This window comes from Gopherus evgoodei, chromosome 2 (genome assembly GCF_007399415.2).
Source record: "Gopherus evgoodei ecotype Sinaloan lineage chromosome 2, rGopEvg1_v1.p, whole genome shotgun sequence".
In the NCBI taxonomy this organism is placed as follows: Eukaryota; Metazoa; Chordata; order Testudines; family Testudinidae; genus Gopherus; species Gopherus evgoodei.
In genome coordinates this window covers 115,854,899-115,880,284 of record NC_044323.1, presented here as the reverse complement: position 1 = coordinate 115,880,284, position 25,386 = coordinate 115,854,899, and the positions used below count along the sequence as shown (strand labels likewise).

At 44.1% G+C, this 25,386-nt stretch overlaps 1 protein-coding gene across 4 annotated transcripts in view; it reads left to right on the top strand.

Annotated features, from left to right (window-relative positions):
• Positions 1-25,386, top strand: part of LOC115646078 (probable palmitoyltransferase ZDHHC11) — a 99,741-nt gene that overhangs the window by 15,924 nt on the left and 58,431 nt on the right. Inside the window, exon 1 of one of the 4 annotated variants that reach the window (XM_030551550.1) lies at positions 1,472-1,782. The exons of the other annotated variants lie outside the window; for them this stretch is intronic. Coding sequence (XP_030407410.1) covers positions 1,573-1,782 — 210 coding nt within the window. The 5' untranslated portion in view covers positions 1,472-1,572. Of the gene's footprint in view, positions 1-1,471; positions 1,783-25,386 lie in introns of those variants that run through there. 4 annotated transcript variants of the gene reach the window in all.

Genomic DNA, 25,386 nt, shown 5'->3' with positions numbered 1-25,386 from the left:
GCCACTTCTGCAGCCCTGAGGGAGTTGAAAGGGTTAACTCATCAGCAAGTATTGGAGCTGTTGCCTGAAATCAAGAAGAGGATGGTGTTGGGAGTGGGAGGAATCTATATTTTCCATATTCTCTGACTTTTAAAAAAAAATCAATTAAAATAAATCCATATTGGGTAAAACTTGCGTTATAAGCACTTCAAATTCTTTCTCACAAGACTCACTGGTGAAGCTTTCAAGACCCTATACTCAGCTCAGTAATATTTCTCCGTGTGGACGCAATGTGCTAATTTTTTGAACATTGCATCCCATCAATGCCAAAACTTCAGCAAATGTTCTAGGCATCAGCAGCAGAATCCTGTTGATTTTGGGGGAAATTGGAAAACCAGAAGAGGAAAATGAGGCCACGTCCAGACTAGGAATTAAAATCGATTTTAGATACGCAACTTCAGCTACGAGAATAACGTAGCTGAAGTCGAATTTCTAAAATCGAGGTACTCACCAGTCTGGATGGCGCCGCATCGATGTCCGCGGCTCTCCGTGTCGATTCCGGAACTCCGTTCGGATTGATGGAGTTCCGGAATCGATGTAAGCGCGCTCGGGGATCGATACACCGCGTCCAGACTAGACGCGATATATCGATCCCCGAGCAATCGATTCTAACCCGCCGATGCCGCGGGTTAGTCTGGACGAGGGCTGAGAGAGACAGCCAGCAGCTTCAGCCACTTCTGTAAATTTTGTAGCTCCAAGAACCAGTGGATGGCAGCCATTGACACTTTCCAGTGTAATAATATCCCACTGGCATGGCCCAACAGAGTTTAACATGTTAACACCCTGAATGACAAAAAGGAAGGAAATAAGAATGGGGATTGGGAGGACTAGGGAGGCATAATGGGGAATAGGGTGTGCACAATGCCTGACAGAGAGGGAGAATGGAGTCCCTAGTATGGGGAGATGGGGGCAGGTGGGCACAGAGCACCTAGCAATGCATGGGAAAAGGAGTAAATAGAACCTCTAGATGGGGAGACAGTGAGGATCCCTGGTATGGTAAGAGGAATGAGAGGCACACAGAGCCCCTGGTGTGAGAAGAGGATTTAGAGGGGAGGTTTCAGGAGTTGCTGAAATACAGAGAGGAAGGTGGCTCCCAGGAATCTTGTAAAGTGGAATGTAAGGATGCAAGTTGTCCCTGGTGTGTATAATGCACTCAGCTATAGAAGCAACGAAGTGTGCAACTCTCTCATTGATTTTGCTGTGTGTGGGGGAAGAGAAACTAAAGCAATGTGTGTGCAGTCCAGTATTAGAGATGGAATCTTATTTTTTATTTTTTTTATTTTCTCCTGAAAATGCTAACCTTTTACTCAGATGTGACCATCCTGACCAACCGTTTGCACTTCCTCCTTATGGTTTCCTCTTTCTTCAACTCAAAAGCTCAGAACATGAGTTTCTCTTTTAAAACGGAGCAGAGAAAGACAGGAGTTACTATTCAACTTAGTTGAAAGTGTTCTTGGTGCTTTGAAAAGCCTTTAATCTGACATAATTGAGGGCTGAAATCTTGCATGAATCTAGTCAAAAGTCAGAGACTTCATGAAAACGGAGAAGGATTGTTTTCCTTTCATTTTTTCGTTGTTAAAGAAGACGTGTGACATGAGTTCAACTACTTGCTGCATTTCTAATGTTTGCAATCCACAAAGGTCTAGACTCTCAAAAGAATATCAAAGCATCCTGTTATATCATTACAAACCTTTGGGATTTGTTGATCATTATTGTCAATGCTGCTGCATATTTTGGTACTGGGTAAGTTGCATATTTGTTGTTGTATTTTGTTGTAATGTATACCCAGATTTGTTTCAGTTGGACTTGGAAACCTTTTCCCTTGCCCCTCACCTCCTCAAAATCTTTAGTAATTTAATAAAAATGAAATAAAAAAAATTAAATCAAATTTGAGTAGAATTTAGAACATAGCAATTAGGCAGGGGGACCAGATTAAGTTTCTAGTGCTTTGCAACTCCAGGCTGAGCATGAATATTACTCATTATTTTAAAAGCGTGTACACATTTCTGAAGACTACACATAGATATTTCATATGTACTCCTACTGTTCTCTCTTTAAATCTGGAAATCCTTTTTCTTATTTCTACACATTAACATCAGTCCGTAGTTAGCAAGGTGTGCTGTTGGAGCCTGGAGCTCTTTCACCAATTGGCCATTTCTGTGAGGATGACCTGCATTTCCATTAGCATGGTGTATCCAAACTGGCAACAGAATAAACTTTGGGATCAGACTGGTTGCAAAAGTGCCATGTCAGAAATAGTTTTTAAACATTTGGACTTTCATTCTATTTCACTATAAATGGAATTTCACTGTATCATTTCATTATAAATGTGTATTATATGGCAAGGGAGTACATTTGCCTTGCTTGATTACTTTCAGGATCTCATTTTGAATACTCTCAAGTCCATGCCAAAGCAAATAAGAAAAAAAAAATCACAAAGCAAAAAAACTGGTGCTTTAAAATCCAGTTATATAAGTATGTGTGCCTAGCTTGTATCTTTTTACACTGCAAAACTATTGAAGATGTTTTAAAATCCTAGTGAAGAAAAAAGCCTCTTTCTTTACATGAAAATCAAAATAATGATCCACGTCTAGAGCTCCTTGTGCTCTGGATTTCCCAAAAAACTTTGCTGTGATACACACTACCCTGTTTCACAAGTGACTTGTGACTGGTGACCACAAATCACTCGTGACCATCAATGACTGGTTTGGGGGGACATTGAACATTTTATGCATGGCCCTGCTGATGCTGCGTCATTGACCTACAAGTAAGATGATATTATTTACATAGAAGTAAAGAAAACAAGAAGTCTGACCAAAATGGAAAAAGGAGGGCAGTGTTACTGTATGCTTGAGAGGGGCCATTTCCTTAGGGGTTACTTATGGCTGTGTTTGTCTGTTTCTGTCAGAATTTCTCCTGGGTCCACTAGTCTGGCATCAACTAAGTTCAAAGTATGCCCATGATTGTGGTGTGTGTTGAATACTGCACAGGGAGTGCCAGTTTGCCATACTACTTTTGCTATTACTATTTGATTTAGAAGAATTCTTGAAGAGGTGGTATGATGATCACCAGGTAAGGGATAAAACAGCTACAATAACTTGTTAAGGCTAACAAGCGTTGGTTTCCTACCTCATTTATAGGTGCGGCAGCATTTTATAGACTAAAACTTCTCGAGAGGTCTACTGATAGCATGACCTATGAAAATTCATAGCCCTCCTCATTCCAAGAAAAGAGGATGGGTGCATATTTGTTGCAGTTCATACTTTTTGTCCATTTAAGTGAGGTGGTAGCAGTGCATCCTCAAAGAACTGAAATTGATTCTGTTTCATGTTTGGCCAAACAAAATTAAAGGCAAATTAAAAAATGAGAAAATAATGTGAAGATGTGCATAAACCCTTTGCTTTAACTTGTAGTCATAATAATGAGGCATTGAACCTGTGGAGAAGCAATAAAATGACCTTTTTCAGATGCCCTAAGTTAACTGTTAAATAGATTGCTGGGAAACTTCATAAGGAAACAGAGCTTTTGAGGTAAGGCTACTGCTTAAAAGAAACAAAAGAGAACTGCTAGTATAAACTGTAGTTTTAACTGAACAGAAGGATCGTTTGCTTCTGGGTTGGAGGGAATTACTAAAGAGATGAAACCACTAAAGAATAATCCCTATGAGACTAAGGCTATTGGTTAGGGTTTCTCTTTGGGAGCCTATGTGACAGCATGCACAGTGCTTAGAAAAGTAGATATAAAATAACAAAGAGGCTTTTACATGCATATTCCCTTACCTAAGCTTAGCATCTCTATCCATAGCTCAGGCAGGTCTGGTATATTCCCTGTCTGTGAGTTTGGAGAACCAATTGACAGTGCTTACATTGCTGCCTAATCTTTTTGTCTCTGTCTGTCAGCCTTTTCATTGATACATCCTTGGCCAGCCTCTCTGAGCTCATCCCAAAAGCCCCTTCCTATCTGGCAGAGGTACCTTTTTAACTGGTAAAGGCCTTTTGATTTGAGGCTTTACCCGGGTAAAAGTAAAATATCCTAGCCTGGATGGAGCCAGGGAGGTAAATTCTCCCATCACTTGTTATTCTAGCCATTGTTACCCAGCTTCAAAAGAGTCTCTTTCCTTTACCTGTCTTGCTAAGTTCTGTAATATCCTATTTAGAGCTTTCATTGATTCAGACAGGCTGCAATACAAAATTGAGCAGAGAAACTGAGTCACACATAATATTCATAAAAATAATAGACATTTTCCCAGTTCGTCACAGATGAGACTGGTGAATATCTCATACCTGAAGATCAGCTGTGGCCTTTCTTCAGTATAGTGCTTGATGCCTCTGGTCAAAAGATTACTTTTTTACAACCTTAAACACAAGTTAACACCAGAACAGCCATGAGTAGGAGGGCTACATGAGAACCTATATATTGTCCATAAGTTGAGACTCCACGTTCCCTCCAACTGCTACACTACCCTGCTCTGCTGCCTGAGTCTACAGCTGCTGGAGGAGGTCCCCTGGATCCTATCTCCTCACTCTCCACCAGACACCAAAACAGGAGTTTGATTTTTAAAAGAGCTGCTGGGACTCCACTGATCAGCAGACATGACCTCTAGAGCCTGTAGACTTCTCCCTTTTGTCATCACCACACAACTTCACTCCCATCCCCTGAGTTCTCATATGATTCACTTGCCTCATTTAGATAACAGGCTGACTTACCACTTCCTTGCATTGCTTGGTTTCTGTACTGTGTTCTTCTGCCTTTTAACTGCCTGTTTGATTTCTTACTCCTCCATCTCACCTGCTCCCTTGTCTCTGGTGACCTTCTTTCTTCCCTCTCCCCTGCCCTTTTGTCCCTGCCTTCATTACTTTTCACTACTGATCCCCTTTCTGCTGCCTTCTTTCTTCATTTCTTCCTTCCTTCCGCCATTCTAGGGTGACCAGATTTTTATAGGGACAGTCCCTATATTTGGGGCTTTGTCTTATATAGATACTGTTAACCCCCACCCACCCACGTCCCAATTTTTCACACTTGCTATCTGGTTACCCTACACCTTCCATGGCCAGACCTCCCTCCTTTTCATCTCTGTGGTCTTTGAAATATTTAGTCTATCAGCAAAAAATAGTAGAAAGGTCAGATTTTTATCTTCTACCCCAGGTTTCCCAAACTTGGGATGCCGCTTGTGTAGGGAAAACCCCTGGCAGGCCAGGCCAGTTTGTTTACCTGCTGCGTCCACAGGTCTGGCCAATCGTGGCTCCCACTGGCCCCGGTTCGCCACTCCAGGCCAATGGGAGCTGCTGGAAGCGGCGGCCAGTACGTCCCTTGGCCCGCGTCCCTTCCAGCAGCTCCCATTGGCCTGGAGCAGTGAACCGCAGCCAGTGGGAGCTGCGATTGGCCAGACCTGCGGACACGGCAGGTAAACAAACTGGCCCGGCCTGCCAGGGGTTTTTCCCTACACAAGTGGCTTCCCAAGTTTGGGAAACACTGTTCTACCATCTCCTTCTTCTTTCACTGCTTATTGTTTTGTTTAAATGTGCTAGATGCTTTCTGCACACACAGGGAGCTGTGGTTCATGTCCCAATTTGCCTCTTCTTCCAGTCCCCACCTTCACTCTGTGGGATTACAGCCTTTATGCTAACCCTTCTGATCTCCTTGTTCAGCTTTCTGCACTACATCAAATTCCCTGCTTATTGCAACGTGCAGACAAAGATAAACAAGCAATTGCATGGTGTTAACCATAATCTTTGCTATTCCTCCATGCTTCCACCTTTTCTTTACTAGTTATAACTTTTAATATTATAAATGTACATTTGGAATGGAAGCTCTCTGGGGCAGGGTTCATGCCTTACTATGTTCTGTAAAGCGTCTAGCATACTTCAGGCTAGATCAAAGTAATGCCTGGGTTGGATGGGTTTTGATTTAGGGTATGTCTATACAGCAACTAAACCCACGCCTGGCCCTTGCCAGCTGACTTGCGTTCACGGGCTCAGGCTGTGGGGCTGTTTCCTTGCTGTATAGACTTCTGGGCTTGGGCTGGAGCCCAAGCTCTAGGACCCTACCACTTTGCAGGATCCTAGAGCCTGGGCTGCAGCCTGAGCCCAGAAATCTACACAGCAATGAAACAAGCCTGCAGCCCAAGTCCTGTGAACCCGAGTTGTCTGCATGGGCCAGCCAGAGGTATCTAGTTGCCATGTAGACATACCCTGAGTTTATAAAAAAAAAATGCTGAGAAAATCAATCAGTTGTAATGCCTGTAGTTCTCTGCAATTCACCACTGTACCCTGTCCCACATGATTTCACCTGCCTCTTCTACTTCCCCAAACACAAGATCTCAGGAGGGGTTCCAGTGGGGCCGTCCTTACCCATACACAAAGTATGCAGCTGCATAGTGCACCAAGAAATTTCCTGGTGCCCTGCACAGCTGCATACTCTTCCCCAGGGCCCCTGCTCCTGCTCCTGCTCCGCCCCAGCCCCGCCTCTTCCCTGCCCCGTCCCAGCCCTGCCCCCACTGAGGACTCCAGCAATCAGGCCTGCACTCACTAGTAAGTGGAGTGACCTGGCCCCAGCCTGCTCTGCTCTCCTGGCTCCAAGCCACACTGCCGGCGAGTGCTGGAGGGGCGGTTCCATCCGCCCTCAAGCTGGGAAGCCGAGCAGGCTGGGTTTGGGTCACTCTACTTCCTGCTGGAAGGGGCCAGCCCCCTCCTCCCCATCCTCAACGGAGGCCTGGGGCCAGCCTCCCCTCTCCCCCTGCAGAGGCCTGGGGCAGGACCCCAGACAGCCCCCCCCTCAGGGGGGCTGCATAGAGCACCAGAATAGCTAGGGACAGCCCTGGGTTCCAGTCTAGGTAGGTTGAATAACAGGGTGAGGTTCTATTGTTTTAGTGGTCCCCAAGAATGAAGCTTCTATGATTAAGGTAAGAGCTCCCTCTTTCTTCCCCCGTATAAGTGAGAAATTTTGCATAGGACTCTTTCCTTGCGAAGTTCCTTCTCTCCACATCACACATTTTACTTACCCATACGCTTGCGAAACTGTGATGGGTGTCTCTCTTTAGTTTTCTGTCTGGCTAGCCACTTTCTCTTCTTGCCAGGATAGGACTTCTATGAGGACAAGCTGCCTGCTTAATTGGGAATGGGGGATGGTTTTTGTAGGGTATAACTCTTTGCATGCTGATAAAGATTTGAACCACAATGAGTCCTGCAGCAGAGGGACTCTGTCATCAAGTGATGGAGGTAAGTAGGACTCCAAATGTGAAGGCTCCAAAAATGACAACAGATTTGATGCTGAAGGAGAACAGTTGATGCATACTCGGGCCACAGAGCCAAAGTCCTCTCCCATGACTTTCTGCGTTTTTGGAAACTGAGACTCAGCTCCTGGTAGGTGGAGCCTGTGTTGAGACCACTAACTGAACACTTGCAGGCAGGCTGTTTAAGTAATAAAATAAAACACGTGGGTTGTTTGGTTTTTTTTAATGAAAAATCCGTGAGTTGTCCATCCCAGAGCAGATCCCATCTACTCTCTCTTATGATTCTACATGTGACTCTCTTGGCATTGTCATGGTGGGTTGCCCAGGCAGTTGTGGATACTAGTAATGTAGAGCGCCATATGAAATTCATGGCCATGAAAAGCACATCACGGACCATGAAATTGGGTCTTCTCCCGTGAAATCTGATATTTTGTGTGCTTTTACCCTATACTATACAGGTTTCACGGGACGTGATCGGTGTTTTTGAAATGGGGGGGGGTCCTGACCCAAAAGGGAGTTGCAGGGGGATTGCAAGGCTATTTTTATGGGGATCACAGTATAATACCCTTACTTCTGTGCTGTCTTCAGAGCTGTGTGGATGGCCAAAAGCTGCCGCTGTCTGCCGGACACCCAGATCTGAAGGCAGCGCCCCACCAGCAGCAGTGTCGAAGTAAGCGTGGCAATACCATACCATGCCATCCTTACTTGTGCTGCCTTCAGAGATGGACAGCTGGAGAGTGGCAGCTGCTGAGCAAGGGCCCAGCTCTGAAGGCAGCAGCACAGAAGTAACAGTGGCCATACCATGCCATGCCAGTGTTGCTTCTGCCCTGCTGCTGGTGGCAGCTCTGCCTTCAGAGCTGGGCTCCCAGCCAGCAGCCACTACTCTCCGACCGCCCTGCTCTGAAGGCAGCGCCGCTGCCAGCAACAGGGCAGATATAAGGGTAGCAGTAGTGCAACCCCCTCTACAATAACCTTGTCCACCCCCACACCCTGCAACTCCTTTTTTGGTCAGGACCCCTACAGTTACAACACTGTGAAATTTCAGATTTTAATATCTGAAATCATGAAATTTATGATTTTTAAAATCCTATGACTGTGAAATGGATCCAAATGGACTGTGAATTTGGTAGGGCCCAACTAATGTATGTTAATGATGTTAAACCTCTTCAGTTATTACCTTATGAATGCCTGGTTTTGATACTGGTGAGCAGGACTAAAGGGCCATGCATGAATAGCCAGGGCAGTCTCATTACTGGCTTTATTTAACTCCATTCTGTTGAGCCTGTATAATCTGCTCTACTTGCTTATATCAGCTATATATCAGACTATAACAAGTAGGATTAAGGGAGTTTCATATACTTCTTTTTCTAAGTTTGGCTGGCAGGCAGCTATTGCCTCAAATGGACATCCACAAATTCACAGGAAGCTGCTACATATTTTAATTCAGTATAATCCATATACCACATTTTTTCATTCTTGCTGAAATATCTTCCACAGACAATATAATAGTCAAAGTTCATATTTATTAGGTTTGGTGTCTTTTGAGAGGCACTTTTGTTCTGTCATAGTCTCTGTTGTTTCCTGTACTGGGCAGTATCTTGAACATAGTAGAACCTTGGAGTTACAAACACCAGATTTGTGAACTGATCAGTCAACCACATACCTCATTTGGAACTGGAAGTACGCAATCAAGCAGCAGGAGAAACAAACAAAAAAAAAAAGGCAAATACAGTACAGTATTGTGTAAAAACAAAAACTATTAAAAAACCTTTCCCTTTATTTTTCTAAAAATATTGAGAAGGTAAGAAAACTATTTTGTTTAATTAAAATTAAGATGGTTCAAAGCAGCATTTTTCTTCTACATAGTAAAGTTTCAAAGCTGTATTAAGTCAATGTTCAGCTTTAAATTTTATACAACCATAACATTTTGTTCTGAGTTATCAACATTTCATAGTTCCAAACAACCTCCATTCCTGAGGTGTTTATAACTCTGAGATTCTACTGTATGTAGTATCCTTTTTCCAGCAAAGTATACAAGGATAGTATGCCCTTGTGGCAGGGTTCATTTTATTTCATCATTACTGATAAGTTTAACTAATTATACTAGCTAATGCTGGCACAAGGGTAGAGTTGGAATTGTGCAGAAAACATTTGGGAGTTTGTGGTTTGGTGACTGCTCAAAGTAGAGTGTGTTTGTGTGTTTTTTGCTATGCTGAAGTGATCTCTTAAGAAGTGATGTTAAAAGGTTTCTGCAGTTTCCACTTTACAAAATGATGTATGAAGAATCATGGTGTCCAGTCACATTTCTCACACTGTTTGAATGAAGAGCACCCACATGTGAGTGGTTTGTATGTGGCACCCTCAATTTTCACATTCCTTGCACTTGGAAGGAAAAGCTACTCTAACTCATATGTTGTAGAAGGAAAGGTATTAAGGTTAAATTTCAAGTCAATGTATAGTACCTGGAGTAAACTTTGCTCTTGTTGTCTCTGTTCTGTCTTAGTGCTGGTTTTGTTTCACAACCTGTTCCTGTTTTCTGTTACACTTGGAGGAAAAAAAAAAGATTTTGGTTGCTGTTGTTGCTCACTTTACCCTAATTTTAATACAGGTTCTATAGTTTTTGTTTCCAATATAGGGTACATATTACTGAGAATTTATTAGTTACTGAATTCAGTCATGTCTTCCTATTTAATTACCAGCTTCATTGAACATGTCTACATTGCGCTAGAATCTATAGTACAAACTAAATTTACAAAATCCTGTCTCGACATACAATGTGGCTAGTTTAAATTGTGGATGGAATCTTTGGGAGCTGGCCTTTTGTCAGTTGCTTCTGAGTGAAGTTCAGCAATCTGGAGAGGGTCAACATAAAACAGGTAACTTATAAAAAGTGGTGATCCTTGTCTTACATCATGGCCACCTTCCTATTGACTTCCTTCTGTTACTTGATCTAAAAACACCAAGAGAGGAGCCAGGGAAAGAGTAAAGCCTACTTTCTAATTAGCTTAATTGGTTGCTGCTGGGCCACACAATGTGTTCTTTTCCACCTTTTGTTGCTCCCGGAACAGAGAAGACTAGCCAGATTTTCTGCACAGGTATACAGATTGCTGTATGGGTTACCAGAAAGGCTTCTCAAAGTCATTTTGAGTGCTTTTGAACTTGAGGCAGGTTGTTGTGCAAGATCCAATGAAAGAAACATGATAAAAGTGTGGCAAAAAGGAGGCGGACAGACCAGTGTATGGTTTGATCTCACTGGCTTTTAGGAATATGTTTTATAAGGTTGAGGCAGACTCTGAAGTTAGTGAAAGAGAGCAAGAATGACTGGAGGGAAGATATGTTTCTGAGATCACATTTGAGACCACCTTAAGAAGCTAAGCAAGTATTGTCATGAAATCTACCATAAGAATGCGAGGGGAAGGAGGGAGGTAGTCAAACAGTTTCTCTGTAACATGAAAATTGGAGTTCAGAATCCAGATCTGTAAATGCAAGTGTTTATGATAAAGAGAAGTTGAAAATGTCATGTTCCGCTTTTTAGATATTTCTTCATAGTGAGAGAGCTTAATTATGACTATCTCTGAGTAAACAGGATATTTAGGTATTGCAGAATAAGTATGAATGATTGCCCTGTATGCCTATGGCTACATGAATAATAAACCCTGTGGGAAACAAAATTAACACTTAAAATTACTACTTTGCATTATATGAATATAATCAGTTTTCTGTTTCTATTTCTGCACCTTAACAAAGTGTCTAAAAGGGCTAAGAGTCCAGTGTAGCTCAAATTGTGAATGTGTCAAAATAATCACACTCTCTCAGTAGATCTGAATAAAATGAATAATGATTATTAATTTATATTTTCTGCCCTAATGTATATTCTTGGGTTGCAACCTTTAAAAGATATCACTGAAAGTCCTGTAGTTAGGACATCGACATGAGGGCAGGGCAGGTGGGTTAGACTGCATGACAAGAGGGGCAGTTATGTTTGCCTTTTAGAAGTTCATGCAGTTAGTGAAAAACAGTCTCAGCCAGAAGCCCCTTTAAAAAAATTTATGGTTGTGAAATCAGGAAAAATAAGTTACATATTTGTGATTGTTCAGTATAACCTATTCAAGCATTCAAAACATTAAAGATTCAGAAATATTAAAGTATAGATCTTAAGATGAAATTGCTGTGTTTTATGTAAAGATTATTCATAAAAACTTTAAGTTGACTTGGATAATGGCATCTGAATTCTTCTTCAAAAATATCTAGGTTCAGTTTTGAAGTCACTCTTGTATGATAGGAGAATTAGTTCTCTCTTACTTTCATGGGTCATGCTCATCCTTTGGAGAGGTAAAATTATTTTCAAATAAGAAAAGGAAATCTCACAAGCTGCAGTTAATGCTCCAAACAAGACCGCAATTGACATTTCAGACACACATTGGAAAGACTCTCTTTTCTATGGCAACATTTAGAACAGTGGTGGGCAATCTGTGGCCCATGGGCCACACATGGCCCATCAGGGTAATCCACTAGCAGGCTGCAAGACAGTATGTTTACATTGACTGTTCGCAGGCACGGCCACCCGCAGCTTCCAGTGTCTGCGGTTTGCCTTTCCTGGCCAATGGGAGCTGTGGGAAGCAGTGGCCAAAACGTTCCTGCAGGTTGCCAACCGCTGATTTAGAATGTCTTCAAATTCTTTTGAATTTCTGTTACTTATCAGTGGTTTAAATACGTCTTTTTAACTTTCATCTTCTCAATATCCAATCCAAGTAGGTCAATCAAAGCATACAGTGATTACAATTTCAAGAAGCCTGGTGAGGTGGCAGAATAGATTGCTGACAAGCTTTTGTATAACTTGGAGTTCTTCTCCGAAAATCACCTTTGGAATTCACCCTGGTTTGATCAATCAATTTATGATAAATCTTGGACCACTAATGCTCATTAACATTTTGGCATCCTGTAAGTGGTCAGTGACTATGGATTCTTGAAAATTTGGGGGCAATACTTTGGCTCTTTCCGTGGCACATGTTAATGTTGATGCTTTGTCACATGGATCTTTCAAAACAATGTCCTTGGATGAAATCTGAGGAAAAAAAACTAAAAAAAAAAAAAGATATTTGAAGTTCAATTCTACTCCTTTTAGCAAGGTGCATTCATTGCTTTTGAAGGTAATTGTTCATAGGGGCAAAACATTTCAAAACTGTTGTTATAATCTCAGCTAAGGAAAGTTGGCAAATCATCCAAATTCTTTTCAACAGCCCTCAAGCTTCAATGGACAGATTGCCATATCCATTCACAAAGTTTGACAAATACTCTGAATCTCTTCCAAATTATTGAGGATTATTTCTAAGATTTTCAGATAACCAGTCCATCTCATGTCTATGAGTCTTTGTAGGTGCTGGTCTTCATACAGCAAGCTCACTTCATGCCTATGGAAAACTATGCATAGAGACTTACTTACAATTTGAGAACACATTTGCTGTTTACGTCTACCTAATTATGTTAGTGTACACACTGTAGCCTTGCTCCCGCCAATGTAAGTGCCCAACTACGCCGACATAATAACTCCAGCTCCAGGAATGTTGGTGTAGTTAGGGCGACATAGCATCTGTGTAGACGCTGCATTACTTACATCAGCTGTTGGCTGTCATTTCAGCCAGGCTGCACCCGGCTCCCAGAGCGGCTGCCTGGGCTCCTCTTTTCGAGCTCGGCTGTGCCTGTTCAGGTGCCCACTGCCAACCAGGTTGCGGCCTGGAGGCTCGTCCTGGGAAGCCTGGCTGCCCCACTTCTTCTCTCCCCCCTGCCCTTGGCTTCCCGATGCAGTCGAACAAGTCAAGAACCTGAGATGTAGCTACATGAAGGGTGTGCAATGAAGAAGTTGTAGTAGAACTCACTTGGTCTTGGCAATGGAATTGCCATAACTAAGGGTTGGCTACACTGAGACTTATTGCATGGCAAACTGAGGATATGCCACATGCTAATTGGCCATGGGGACCCCACTACTGTGCACTAAAACTTAGTGTGTGGCACGTGCTGGTGTGACATAAATTCACATACCTTCTCTATATAGACCAGGGTCAGCAACCTTTCAGAAGTGGTGTGCCGAGTCTTCATTTATTCACTCTAATTTAAGGTTGCGTGTGCCGGTAATACATTTTAACGTTTTTAGGAGGTCTCTTTCTATAAGTCTATAATATATAACTAAACTATTGTTGTATGTAAAGTAAATAAGGTTTTTAAAATGTTTAAGAAGCTTCATTTTAAAATGCAGATCTCCCCGGACCAATGGCCAGACCCCGGGCAGTGTGAGTGCCACTGAAAATCAACTCGCGTGCCGCCTTTGGCATGTATGCCATAGGTTGCCTACCCCTGCAGTAGTGCGTGTGCAAAACAGGCCCATGCAGATCTCTGATTGGGGCTGAAAATCAGGCCCTCTATGTGCATTAAAAGTATACTGCAACATATTGAAATATCTGGAACGATGATTGTCCATTCCTTCAAAAATGAACCTCCCTCCATATTTTCTTATTTTGTAAACATTAACCCTAAACCATTCTCTTGATTCTTTTCAGTTACAAACTATTGGGGATAGGATGGGTTAATGCAGTGCCTGGGTGAATGAAGCAATGCCTATTCATTTATTTTAGAATGTTGAACGGCACAAAGTCTAACAAGAAACCATCTTAGTTTCAGCTAAAATTTCTCTCAGATAGTGAACTCTTCCAGGAAAGCTTGAAGCTAACTAGCATGAATTACTCAGAGCTCTGCACAGCAGTTATCTACAGAGCTGCAGTTTTAGTACCTAGTTTATCAATGTGTGATTCTTCTGTGGCCTCTGAACAGATCATTTGGTTTTCAGTCATTCTCCATTAGAACTATTTGCTATATTACAGTAATAAAAAAAATATTCTCAGACAGTAAAAACTATTTTTATTGTTTCTTTTTTAACAATTTAGGCTAAGGAACTATCAAGCAGGACTTTACATAGATCTTTGTGTCATTTGTAAATTGCATAAAAAAGAGATGCACTAAATGTGAAATTGAAATACAAACACTACTTTGTACTTGCAAATACAGTTCTCTTTCTGAAACTGCATTTAAACTACTTCTATAAACTGTTTTCACATTGCACTAATTTCCATGTTAGTCTGTATGTGAAGACATTCTCTTTAAATTAAGGGCTTGTTTATACAGGGAAAATAGCCTGGAATATCTATTCCACACTAGCTACCCATATGGACACTTGGCCATTTAGTTTATTCCACTTTGGAAATGACTTGGGGGGCTGAAAAAGAGTCCACACAGGAAGCAGTTGTTGTATAGCTAATGCACTTTCAGTTCACACCCTAGTGATAGTTTGCAGTAACTTCCCTATGTAGACAAGCATGTATTTCATCCTTCTTTACCTCAAGTTAATCCTGATCTCTTTAGTCTTTAGTGTGACACTAAATGAAGCAATCTTACAGCATATGTCTTTTCTATGCCCTTAAGAATTTTGGCTACCCCATAACAACTCCTCCTAATTTATCAAAAAATACAGATTGTGTCTTGTTTTTGAAAAGAAGAACCAAAAGAAAAGCGTCATCCCTCCTTTCGATACCCTCTGTTTAAAAAAAAACAACACCCTCTACTACTAACTTTTTCTTGATTAGTATTTATATAGTATGAGCACCTTTTGTGGTCATATTCTAATACTCTTTGCCATAGACACATTGTTTAAATTCTTCTGCATTAAATTGCGTCCAACTAATGTGACAAATGAATTTGGTGTGATGCTCGTTATCCAGTCCATTTTGGTGCTTTCTCTGGCTGTTTTTGCTAAAACTATTGGTGAAATATTTGCTAATGTTGATGCTTAAATGGCCATCAGATTAATTTTAGGTGAATCCCAGATTACACCCCTGAGGTGTGAAAAAAATTTTTTCTTTGCATGCTTGTCTGGGCAGTTAGGTGTGATACAGAAAAATCACTTGTTTCTGCTTTAGTAAAAGCCTTTTAGATTATTTTTATAAACGAGCCTGATTTTTATTTTTGTCATGCCTTTCTTTTCAATAGGAGACACATATGTAAGCCAATCTCATCTGTTTTTATAGATTTGAATGAGCCTAGCTCTTTATATTGAGTAGCCGCTCATTAAAAATGTTTACTGGATAAAGTCTTTTATATTAATATATAATATTATATGAAATCATATAGAGTGCGTCACACTGTGCACTCTATATGATTTTATGAAAATATGCTAATGAGTGTGAATATGATGTAACTGGCATACGCTTCATGCCAAAGGTCTCTTGTAAGGTATCATTACAAAGCTTATAATCTACTGAGTGTGGTTGCCAGTTTGTATAAATGTATCATTCTTGTATCTGAAACTAGAAATATGAAATATAACTCTGAGGTCCTATTGTAATTATGCAAAGTGTGGGCCATTAATGGTGACAATTGTTTGTAAATGGTTCTGTTTACTTGAAAGTCTTCCTATATACCTATGTGCTGGCAGGTGGGCAATGAAGTTTTACAGTGACATGTGATCATGTCACCTGAACTGGAATCCATCTTTAACCGGGTGCTTTTCCATTTAGATGGAGGGGTGGGAACCCAGAGAGGGACAAAGGATTCCTGCCTTGTGCAAAAGATATATAAGGGGGTGAAACAGAGCAAAAGGGGCTGATGTCATGAGAAATCCCGTAGCTACCACCTGAGCTGAAACAGGGACTGTACCAGGGAAAAGGATTGGGCCCAGACTAGAAAGGAGTCTAGTCTGTGAAAAAAGCTTATTGGAACATTTCTGAGGATGAGGTTTATCTGTAATCTGTTTCTTACTGTAATAGGCTTAGACTTGCATGTTTTTGTTTTATTCGCTTGGTAATTTACTTTGTTCTGTTTGTTATTACTTGGAACCACTTAGATCCTACTTTTTATACTTAATAAAATCATTTTTGCTTATTAATTGACCCAGAGTAATTAATTAATTCCTGGGGGAGCAAACAGCTGTGCATATGTCTCTATCAGTGTTATATAGGGTGAACAATTCATGAGTTTACCCTTTATAAGCTTTATACAGAGTAAAACTGATTTATTTGGGGTTTAGATCCCATTAGGAACTGAGCGTCTGGGTGCTAGAGACAGGAACTCTTTCTAAGCCGTTTTCAGTTAGCCTGCAGTTTTTGAGGGACGTGGTTCAGACTTGGGTCTGTGTTTGCAGCAGGCTAGTGTGTCTGGCTCGACAAGACAGGATACTGAAGTCCCAAGCTGCCAGGGACAACAGGCTCAGAGGCACATCAGGTGGCAGTCCCAAAGGATTTCTGTGACCCAGCCTATCGCAGACAGAATTAAGGTTGCCTGTGAAACCTTAGTTCAGCCCCCTTTGTGTACACATTGTGATACAATCTCTAATTACATGATCTGATACTATTTTGTCCACAGGGCCCTGCATCATTTAGTGCACGTTAACAGGCACCTACTGAATATTTTGTTTCATCGTCATTGTTCAGTGTGTGGCCTGGGGCCTTATTTATTCTGCACTATTTGAACCATGCTCTGAAAACATAATTATTAATTTCCTCATGGGCTTTTCTATGGTGCTTATCACTGTAGTAGGAGGAATTAGCAAACAATTTATTTTCACAACACTTCTGTTGGAGATGAGGGGGTGGGTATTGTCCCCGTTTACAGGCTAAGAATGAAGGCAGCAAAAATAATCCATTAATAGAGTTGGGTGAAATTTTTCATGCAAACAGTTTATTCACTGAAAAGATAACTCTTGGGTTGACCAGAAACTAGTTGTAAATTTGACCTCATAGCTTGTTTCGCGGAAAAGTTTTTTGTTTTGTTTTTAGGGCCAGCAAATTATGTCTGTCTGTCCCCCTTCATAAACTTAACCACTGGGCTAAAGGTTGATTCCCCATTCTGGAGCAAGGACTTTAACTCAGGTCCCTCCCCAATTCAGGGGAGAGGTTTGAATACACATTTCCTATCTCCCAGGTGAATGTCTTAATCACCAGGCTATTGAGTCATATTCTCTCTCTCTCTCTCTCTCTCTCTCTCTCTCTCTCTCTCTCTCCTCTCTCTGGCACAATGAATATTTACATATTTATAGGAAGTGTTTTCGCCTCTGGTGGTCATTTAAACATACACCTCTACCTTGATATAAAGCTGTCCTTGGGAGCCAAAAATTTTTACCACGTTATAGGTGAAACCGTGTTATATTGAACTTGCTTTGATCCACTGGAATGTGCAGCCACCCTGGAGCACTGCTTTACTGCATTATATCCGAATTCGTGTTATATCGAGTGGCGTTATATTGAGGTAGCGGTGTACTTGTGTTAAACTAGTGACTTGATTGTCAACATGTATGAACCATCTAGCAGAAGCAGAGATATATTCAAATTCCCCAAGGTAGCAGTCAACTGCCTTAACCATGAAATCATGTGTATTAGCATCTTAATTCAGGCATTTCCTAACTTTTGAATGTTTGACTTTGCAACCTGATTAAAGTTTTTGTATCAGTTTTTTGTATTTTCCTGGTTTTTTGAAACTGAAAAGACGGAAGTTCCATCATGTGGCATAACTGACACCAACATGGGTCATTAGCGTGGTTGGAACGTTTAGCTTAACCATTCCGACATCTGCCCTGTAAAATAAAAGTGTATCTGACAGCAGTAGTAGATTAGAGATATGAGGTGGATGAGGTAATACCTTTTATTTCACCAACTTCTGTTGGTGAGAGACACAAGCTTTTGAGCTACACAGATCTGTTCTGGCTGGGCAAGGAGTAGTCTCCCATCCCAGGCCCAGTCTTCTCCACTCCTGTTTGTCCCTTTGCCACCTGGCTCTTTGCTCCAGTCTCTTTGCCCAGCCAATCCCAGTTCTCCCCCTGCATCCTGGCACCTTGTCAAGATGTCTCCCTCCTCCCGGGCTCCTTCTCCCAGTATATTCCCCCACCCCACCTGTTCCCAGGTCTGACTTTTGTCCCCTCTGCATTTGAATTGGGCAGTTTCCTCCTCCATGTTGCGAGAGTACAGAAGGGAGGCATTGAAAGCCCAAAAAAATCAGCCTGAGGCAGGCACCTGGCATGGAAAATTTCAGCCCAAATAGTTAAAGTTTGGCAAAGTTGTAAGTAACTGCAAACAAGGTTTTGTAATGGGAAGTGTCAGGCAACCTTAACAATAGGTGGCACTACCAGCCCTGCATATAATGTTTAAATCTATGAAGAATCAGAGTCACACTTAAGTAAACGTGTGTGAAATTTGCCTGTAGTACAGGGGCAGTGTTTTCTCCCTCTCTGTCTCTTTGACTTGCAGATCAGAAAATGAATGTGCCATTAGAGAGTATATTGAAAATCAATAATAAACCACATGTGCAAGCTCGTGCACACATTTGTTTATTACTGTGAATAGTTTGCATGGATAGAATAGTGCAACATATTTATATTTCAGTAACATCTACTGACCCAACTGAAATCAGGGCCCCATTGTGCTAGGTATTGTACTAACCTGGGGTGGGCAAACTTTTTGGCCTGAGGGCTGTATTGGGTTTCTGATGCCCCCCTCCCCCGGCACCCCTGCCCCATCCACCCTCCTGCTCTCTGTCCCTTGCCTGACCCCGGACACCCTGCCCAACCCAGCCCCCCTTTCTGACTGCCCTCCCGGAACCCCTGTCCATCCAACCACCCCTTCTCCCTGACCAACCCCGGACACCTTGCCCCTAACTGCCCCCTGCCGCCCCATCCAGCCCCTCCTCTACTTCCTGACTGCCCCACACACAGGACACCCGCTCCCATTCAACCCCCCGTTCTCTGCCCTCTGACTACTCTGACTCCTGTCCACACCCCCAGCTCCTGACCACCCCCTGAACTCCCCTGCCCTCTAACCAACCCCCCACCCCCACTCCCTGCCCTCTTACTGTGCTGCCTGGAGCACCAGTGGTTGGCAGCACGGCTGCACCAGGACAGGCAGCCGCACCACACAGCACAGAGCACCAGGTCAGGGCCTGGCTCCTCAGCTGTGCTGCCCCAGGACCTTGCTGCTCCCACGCCGAGAGCATTTCACCAGCGTGGCAGTAAGCTGAGGCTGCAGCAGAGGAGGAGCAGCAGGGGAGGGGCCAGGGGCTAGTCTCCCAGAACAGGAGCTCAAGGGCCGGACAGGATGGTCCTGTGGGCCGGATGTGGCCCGCGGGCTGTAGTTTGCCCACCTCTGTACTAACCCATAGCAAGAGACAGTTCCTGCCCCAGAGAGCTTGGAGTCTAAATGGGCAAAAGGTGGGAGAGGAAACAAGAGATATGAAGTGATTTGCCCAGGTTCACACAGCAGGTCAGTGGAACAGCTTAAAATGAAACACATTTCTTTGTTCCCAGTCCAGAGCCCTGTCCAGTAGACCACACTGGCTCTCACATGAACCTTGTGTGGACCTTCACAAAGACTTGAAAAAACAACCACCCTAAATCCAAAACTAAATGGTCCCATCCTTGAGGTGCTTACAATCTACATCAAACAACTTTAGACAATGAAGATGATAAATAAAGGAAGGGAAAGGTGGGAAGAGTTAAATATCTTGTTACTGATGTTTCCCAGCTCAGGAGTGTAAGTTGGTGATGGAAATCAAAATAAAAAATTGGTTTTGAGGAGCAATTTGAGGACAATGAGGGAGGATACCGAGGGCACTGGAAGGAGGGATATCATTTGGTTAGGTGGAAGGAAGATCGATTTGCATGGGGAAGTTATGTGAAAGACATCTTCAAATCACTGGCCTTGTTCCCCTCTTCATTGCTCTTAGAATAATTCTCCATGGAAGGAGATGGAGATGGTTCTGTTCTGAGACAGACCTATACAGCCTGTCTAGATCAAGTCCTCTAAATCAGAGTATCTCAACACATGGGTTGAGACCCAAAATTGAATAATGAGAATATGTCAAAAGAGGCCTGGGTGTGTATGTTGGGTGTATGTCCCCTGGAGGGGAATAGGCCCTGCGAGGTGCAAGATTGCAGATCCCACCCTGCACTCACTCCACAGCAGTGGCTCTGCTGGGTTGGCTGAGCTCAGCCTGACGCTCTGGGCATTGCATCCTGGTGCACAGTCAGAGTGCCTCCATAATCACAATGGGGAGAGGGAGAAGTCAGCAGAATTAGAATGAGTGGTTGTAAGAGTGTGGATTCATCCCTGCGGCGCCACCTGCTGGTTGTCCATGGGAATTAGCTCTTCCAGCATCCTGGAGCGCCCTCTGTAGGCTGGTGATTTGCTTTACCGCTGGCCTCTGTGTCCCTCTCAGGACCCCTGGTGCCCCTTTCTCTGGGTTGCTTCCCCCCTGGCAGTACCCCCACACTCTGGGTCTCCCCACCCAGGGGAACCCCCACCCACTAACTCCACCTCCCCTCAGTGTAAGGCTACTGCCAGTCACCATCTAGCCCCACTCCCTGGGGCAGACTGTAGGATATGCCACTCATCACAAGCAAGGTTGGGTTGGGCCTGCTGCCTCTCTCTATAGCTGGGCTGCCCCTCTGCAGCCCCGGTACTGGTTTTAGGCCCTTAACTAGGCCCACAGCCTGGGGCTTTCCTAGGCCAGAGCTCCCTAGCTCCTGTAGCCTTCCCCCAGCCCTGCTCCACTCCCAGTGCCCTGCTCAACTCCCTAGCAGCCAGGCCCCTCTCTCTCTCTGCTTGTAGAGAGAGAGTCCTAAGCTTCTGGCTGCTCTGGCCTTCTTATAAGGCCCGGTTAGTCTGTTTGGGGCATGGCCCCAGCTGCAGCCACTTTCCCCAGTCAGCCGGGGCTTTGCTTCCTTCCCCAGACCCAGCCCTCTCCTAGGCTGTTTCAAGCCCCGCAGGGCCAGAGCAGGTAACCACCCCCCTACAGTGGTGCAGTGACCCCCATATACCTGGCCACAACACAACTCTCACAAATCAGCCTACTGGGCCAATGCTGTGTGGTGCTGCCACCTCTGAGGTTGCAGCACCACAACCACGGTGGGGAGCCAAGCCACACCAGCCCTGCAGGGCAGAAGCAGTAACTATGGTACGCACAGTGTACTAACTTAGTACTTATTACATTATTGTGTATTATATAGTGTGGGTAAGAAATATTTAGTAAACCAGACATTTTCTTGCATTGACGCTATTTACTGGGTCGCAACAGGGCTTCAAAGTTTACAAATGGGTCATGAGCCTAAAAATGCTGAGAAGCACTACTCTAGATTCTTCCTAAAGGAACTTTTGGCTGGGTATGGGAAATTTCCATGTTAATAAGGTGAGCACTCTGAGCCCCGTCTGTTCCGTGATACTTGCACCACCTGCCTTGTAGGAATCCCACCATTGCATGCAATACTGGCAGGTGATCTGGCCCTTTCTCTGGAACACACAAGGCTATGGATTTTGAAGCATTACGAGCCTTGGAATGATACTCTGAGCATCACCATTTTGGGACCTCTCTATGCTTCTCATGATAGAAATTGAAGGCAGCTGAAAAATTTTAGCTGAGCTGTTGCCATTCATGCAGCTGGCCACCAGAGGCCTCTGTCCATCTAGCTGAGCAGGCAGCACTCTGGGGAAAGTGTCTCCTTTTCCTGCACTGTGCCAAGGCAGCATTTGTTCGATTTTTTTTTTTTGCAGGCTGGAACCCATACCTGCCTAGCCTCGGGTCCTGTCCATTTAGACAGATTGGAGACTGTTCCTACTGCAGCCTGGGAATAGCGGTGGAAGGATGTAAATACAAATTTGGAAAAATATTTATTTTGTGTCAGTTCTTCAAATGGCCGAGAGAAACCTTTTGTGTAGTGCTGATGGGATCATCCAGGAGGAGAAGCCTATGCTTTTCTCCTGCCTGTCATCTGCAGATAGGTGGAGTCTGCCTCGAGAGAGGATAGCACTAGGCTGGAATTTCCCCTGGATGAAGGGGAGCATGCTGATGTTGGAGGGATGGTAAGGATGTAGAGGGTCAATTACCGAAAGGATATTATGCCAGTGATTAGAGTGAATGAAGTCCTTCTCTGGAGGAAGTGGCCACCAGCCCCATTTTTGTGAGCATTGTCTGATTGTTTCAGGTTAAAGTTTTACCCTGGTACCTGTTGCACAGAAATGGGGAGAGGGATGTTAGGAGGACTTTTCCATTGCGTATTCAGAAGTCAGAAGTCCTGCCCAAAGAACACAGAATATATATTGCTTTAAATTGCATTTGTGGGGGAGAAGTCCCATGATGTTTGAGCTCTGGGGATTAGCAATCCTGAGCCCAGCTACCCTTGTTATCCCCTTCTGCCTCATTCTCCATATATTTACACTTAAAACACTACAATGCCATAGCTGCACTGCAGTAGTGCTTCTGTGTAGACATTATCGTGCTAGGAGGGGTTCTCCCATTGCTGTAGTTAATTTACCTCCCTGCAAGGTCAACAGGGAGGTAGACAAGTCAATAGGAGAATTCTTCCCTTGACCTAGCGCTGTCGACTCCAGGGTTAGGTCAGCAGAGCTACATCTCTTGGGGTTTGGATGTTTCACACCTCTGCGAGATGTAGCTATGCCAAAGTAAGTTTTCAGTGTAGACAAGCCCCTGTTTTCTAAGTGACAGGTTTCAGTGGTAGCCATATTAGTCTGATGTATGAAGTAAAAAATATAGGAGCAGGTATAAATACATGAAAGGATGGAGGTTGCTGTACCAAGTGTTAAGTCAGTCTAATGAGATAAATCAATTAACAGCAGGATACCAAGAGAGGAGAAATAATTTTTGAAGTGGTAAGAGAATGGCCCATTACAGACAGTTGACAAGAAGGTGTGAGTAACAGTAGGGAGAAATTAGTATTGGGGAAATTAAGTTTACGTTTTGTAATGACCCTACCACTCCCAGTCTTTGATGGAGTTAAGCTTTACCAAGGTGCTGGATGGGATGAAATATAAACATTTTGACCTGCCTTTTTCATCAAAATTTTGAATTTTTCTCAACCAGCTCTGATTTCATCTGATTACTCTTGTCTCTTTCTTATTCCTTTGTACCACTTTGTTCTTTCTGTCAGTCTTCACTTTTGTCTTGTACAAAGTTGAGTGCTTTGTGGTAGTAAATGACAATAAACAGTTGGGGAGGGACTCTTCACTTTTTCCTTTTTTCTGTTAGGAAGGAGGGTTTATAAATTATAATGGTTTATTAATCTTTTGGATGCCTCTATTTTTGTGCAGTCTAGATCTTGCTTGTAAATGTCTTTCATATGAGCTGCTGACAAGTAGATTTGTGCTGCACTTGAAACCCCCCCCCACCCCAGCTTCTGGAAGGAAGAATAGATTATTTTTCTCACTTCTCCTTCTGCTTTTCACCCAAATTACATTTTCCCCACAGAACTTCATTGCTGCTGTGACTGGGAGGTGAGAAGAAAAGATCTCTGATACTTTCAGTCCTACAGCCTTTGCATTTAGGGGAATTTCTCCCCTGTAAATAACTCCAGTACCTACATCTGGTGCTTCTACTCATAGTTCCTTTTTTCCCCGCCAGATGCAGCAGAAATTTGAAACTGACGTGATTTTTTTGACACAGTCACTTCTTCCCACGTTTCTGAATAACAGCAAAAAATCACTGCTTATATTTACCATAAATATTAAGTGTTCTGATCTGCTCCTGTTTGGCAAAGCTCTGACCTGCGGCAGAGGATTTGCAAGGGTTTTTATGCAGACTCAAGAAGACAGCAGTGCATAAGTTTACACTTCACATTTGTAAGATTTTTAAATGACAGCTTAAATTGTACAGAAAATGATGGGTTAGGCCCCTGTGCTTACTGGGGAAAGTTCCCAGTTTACCAGTGGGAGTAGCCAGGTGGGTTTTCAAGCCCTGCTTATTATTTTACATGGCACCAACTGCAGTCTAGGTTCTATACAGACAAGTATGAAAAGTACTTGCTCCATAAAATTTGCAGTCCTCTGATTTGCCAGACATGATCAAAAGTGTGTTTAGTTCTGTCCAATCTAGGCAGCAAAATTGAAACAACCATTCCTGGGTAGCAATGCAGATAGGGTTGCCAGGTGTCCAGTTTTCAGCTGGAATGCCAGGTTGAAAAGGGACCCTGGCAGCTCCAGTAAGCATCACTGACCAGGTTGTTAAAAGTCTGGTTGGCAGTGCAGCAGGGCTAAGGCAGGCTCTCTACCTGCCATGGCTTCACGTGGCTCCCAGAAGCAGTGGCATGTTCCCCCCTCTGGCTCCTAGGTGGAGGTCTGGCCAGGTGACTCTGCACTCTGCCCCATCCGCAGGCGCCATCCCCGCAGTTCCCATTGGCTGAGAGCGGCCAATGGGAGTTGCGGGGGCAGCGCGTAGGAGCTGGAGGGGGGACATGCTGCTGCTTCTGGGAGTTGCTTGAAGTAAGCATCGCACGGAGCCTGCGCTCCTGACTCCCTCCCATGCCCCAGCCCCCTGCCCCAGCCCTAAGCTCCCCCAGCCCCACCCCAGAGTCTGCACCCCCCAGCCAGAGCCCTCACACCCCTCCCATGCCCCAGCCCTGATCCCCCTCCCACCTTCTGAAGCCCTCGATACCAACTCAGACCCCCCTCCTGCACCTCAAGCCCCTCATCCCCAGCCCCACCCCAGAATCTGCACCCCAGCCAGAGCCCTCACCCCGCCTCAGCCCTTCCCCATCCCAGAGCCCCCTCCCACACTCCAAACCTCCCTCTGGAGCCCCTTTCTGCACTTCAAATCCATCATCCCTGACCTCACACCAAAGCCCAGCTGGACCCCACACCCTCACCCCCCCAGCCCCCTGCCACAGACTGGAGCCCCCTTCCACACCCTGAACCCCTCATTTCTTCCCCCACCCAGAACCTGCACCCCCAGGCCAGAGCCCCCCACCAAACTCACTGTCTCAGCCTTGAGCCCCCTCCCATACTACGATCTCCTGGCTCCACTCCCCAGCCTAGAGCCCCCTCCTGCACCCCAAACCCCTCATCCCTGGCCCCACCCGAGAGACTGCACCCCCAGCTCTGGAGCTCTCACTGCATCTCAACCCACTGCCTCAGCCCAGATCCTTCCACACCCTGAACTCCTCATTTCTGGCCCCACCCTAGAGCCCACATTCCTAGCCAGCGCCCAAACCCTCTCCTGCACCTGAACTCCCTGAGCCAGCCCAGTGAAAAAGAGCAAGTGCGTGAGGGTGGGGAGAGCGAGTGACAGAGTGAGGGGGA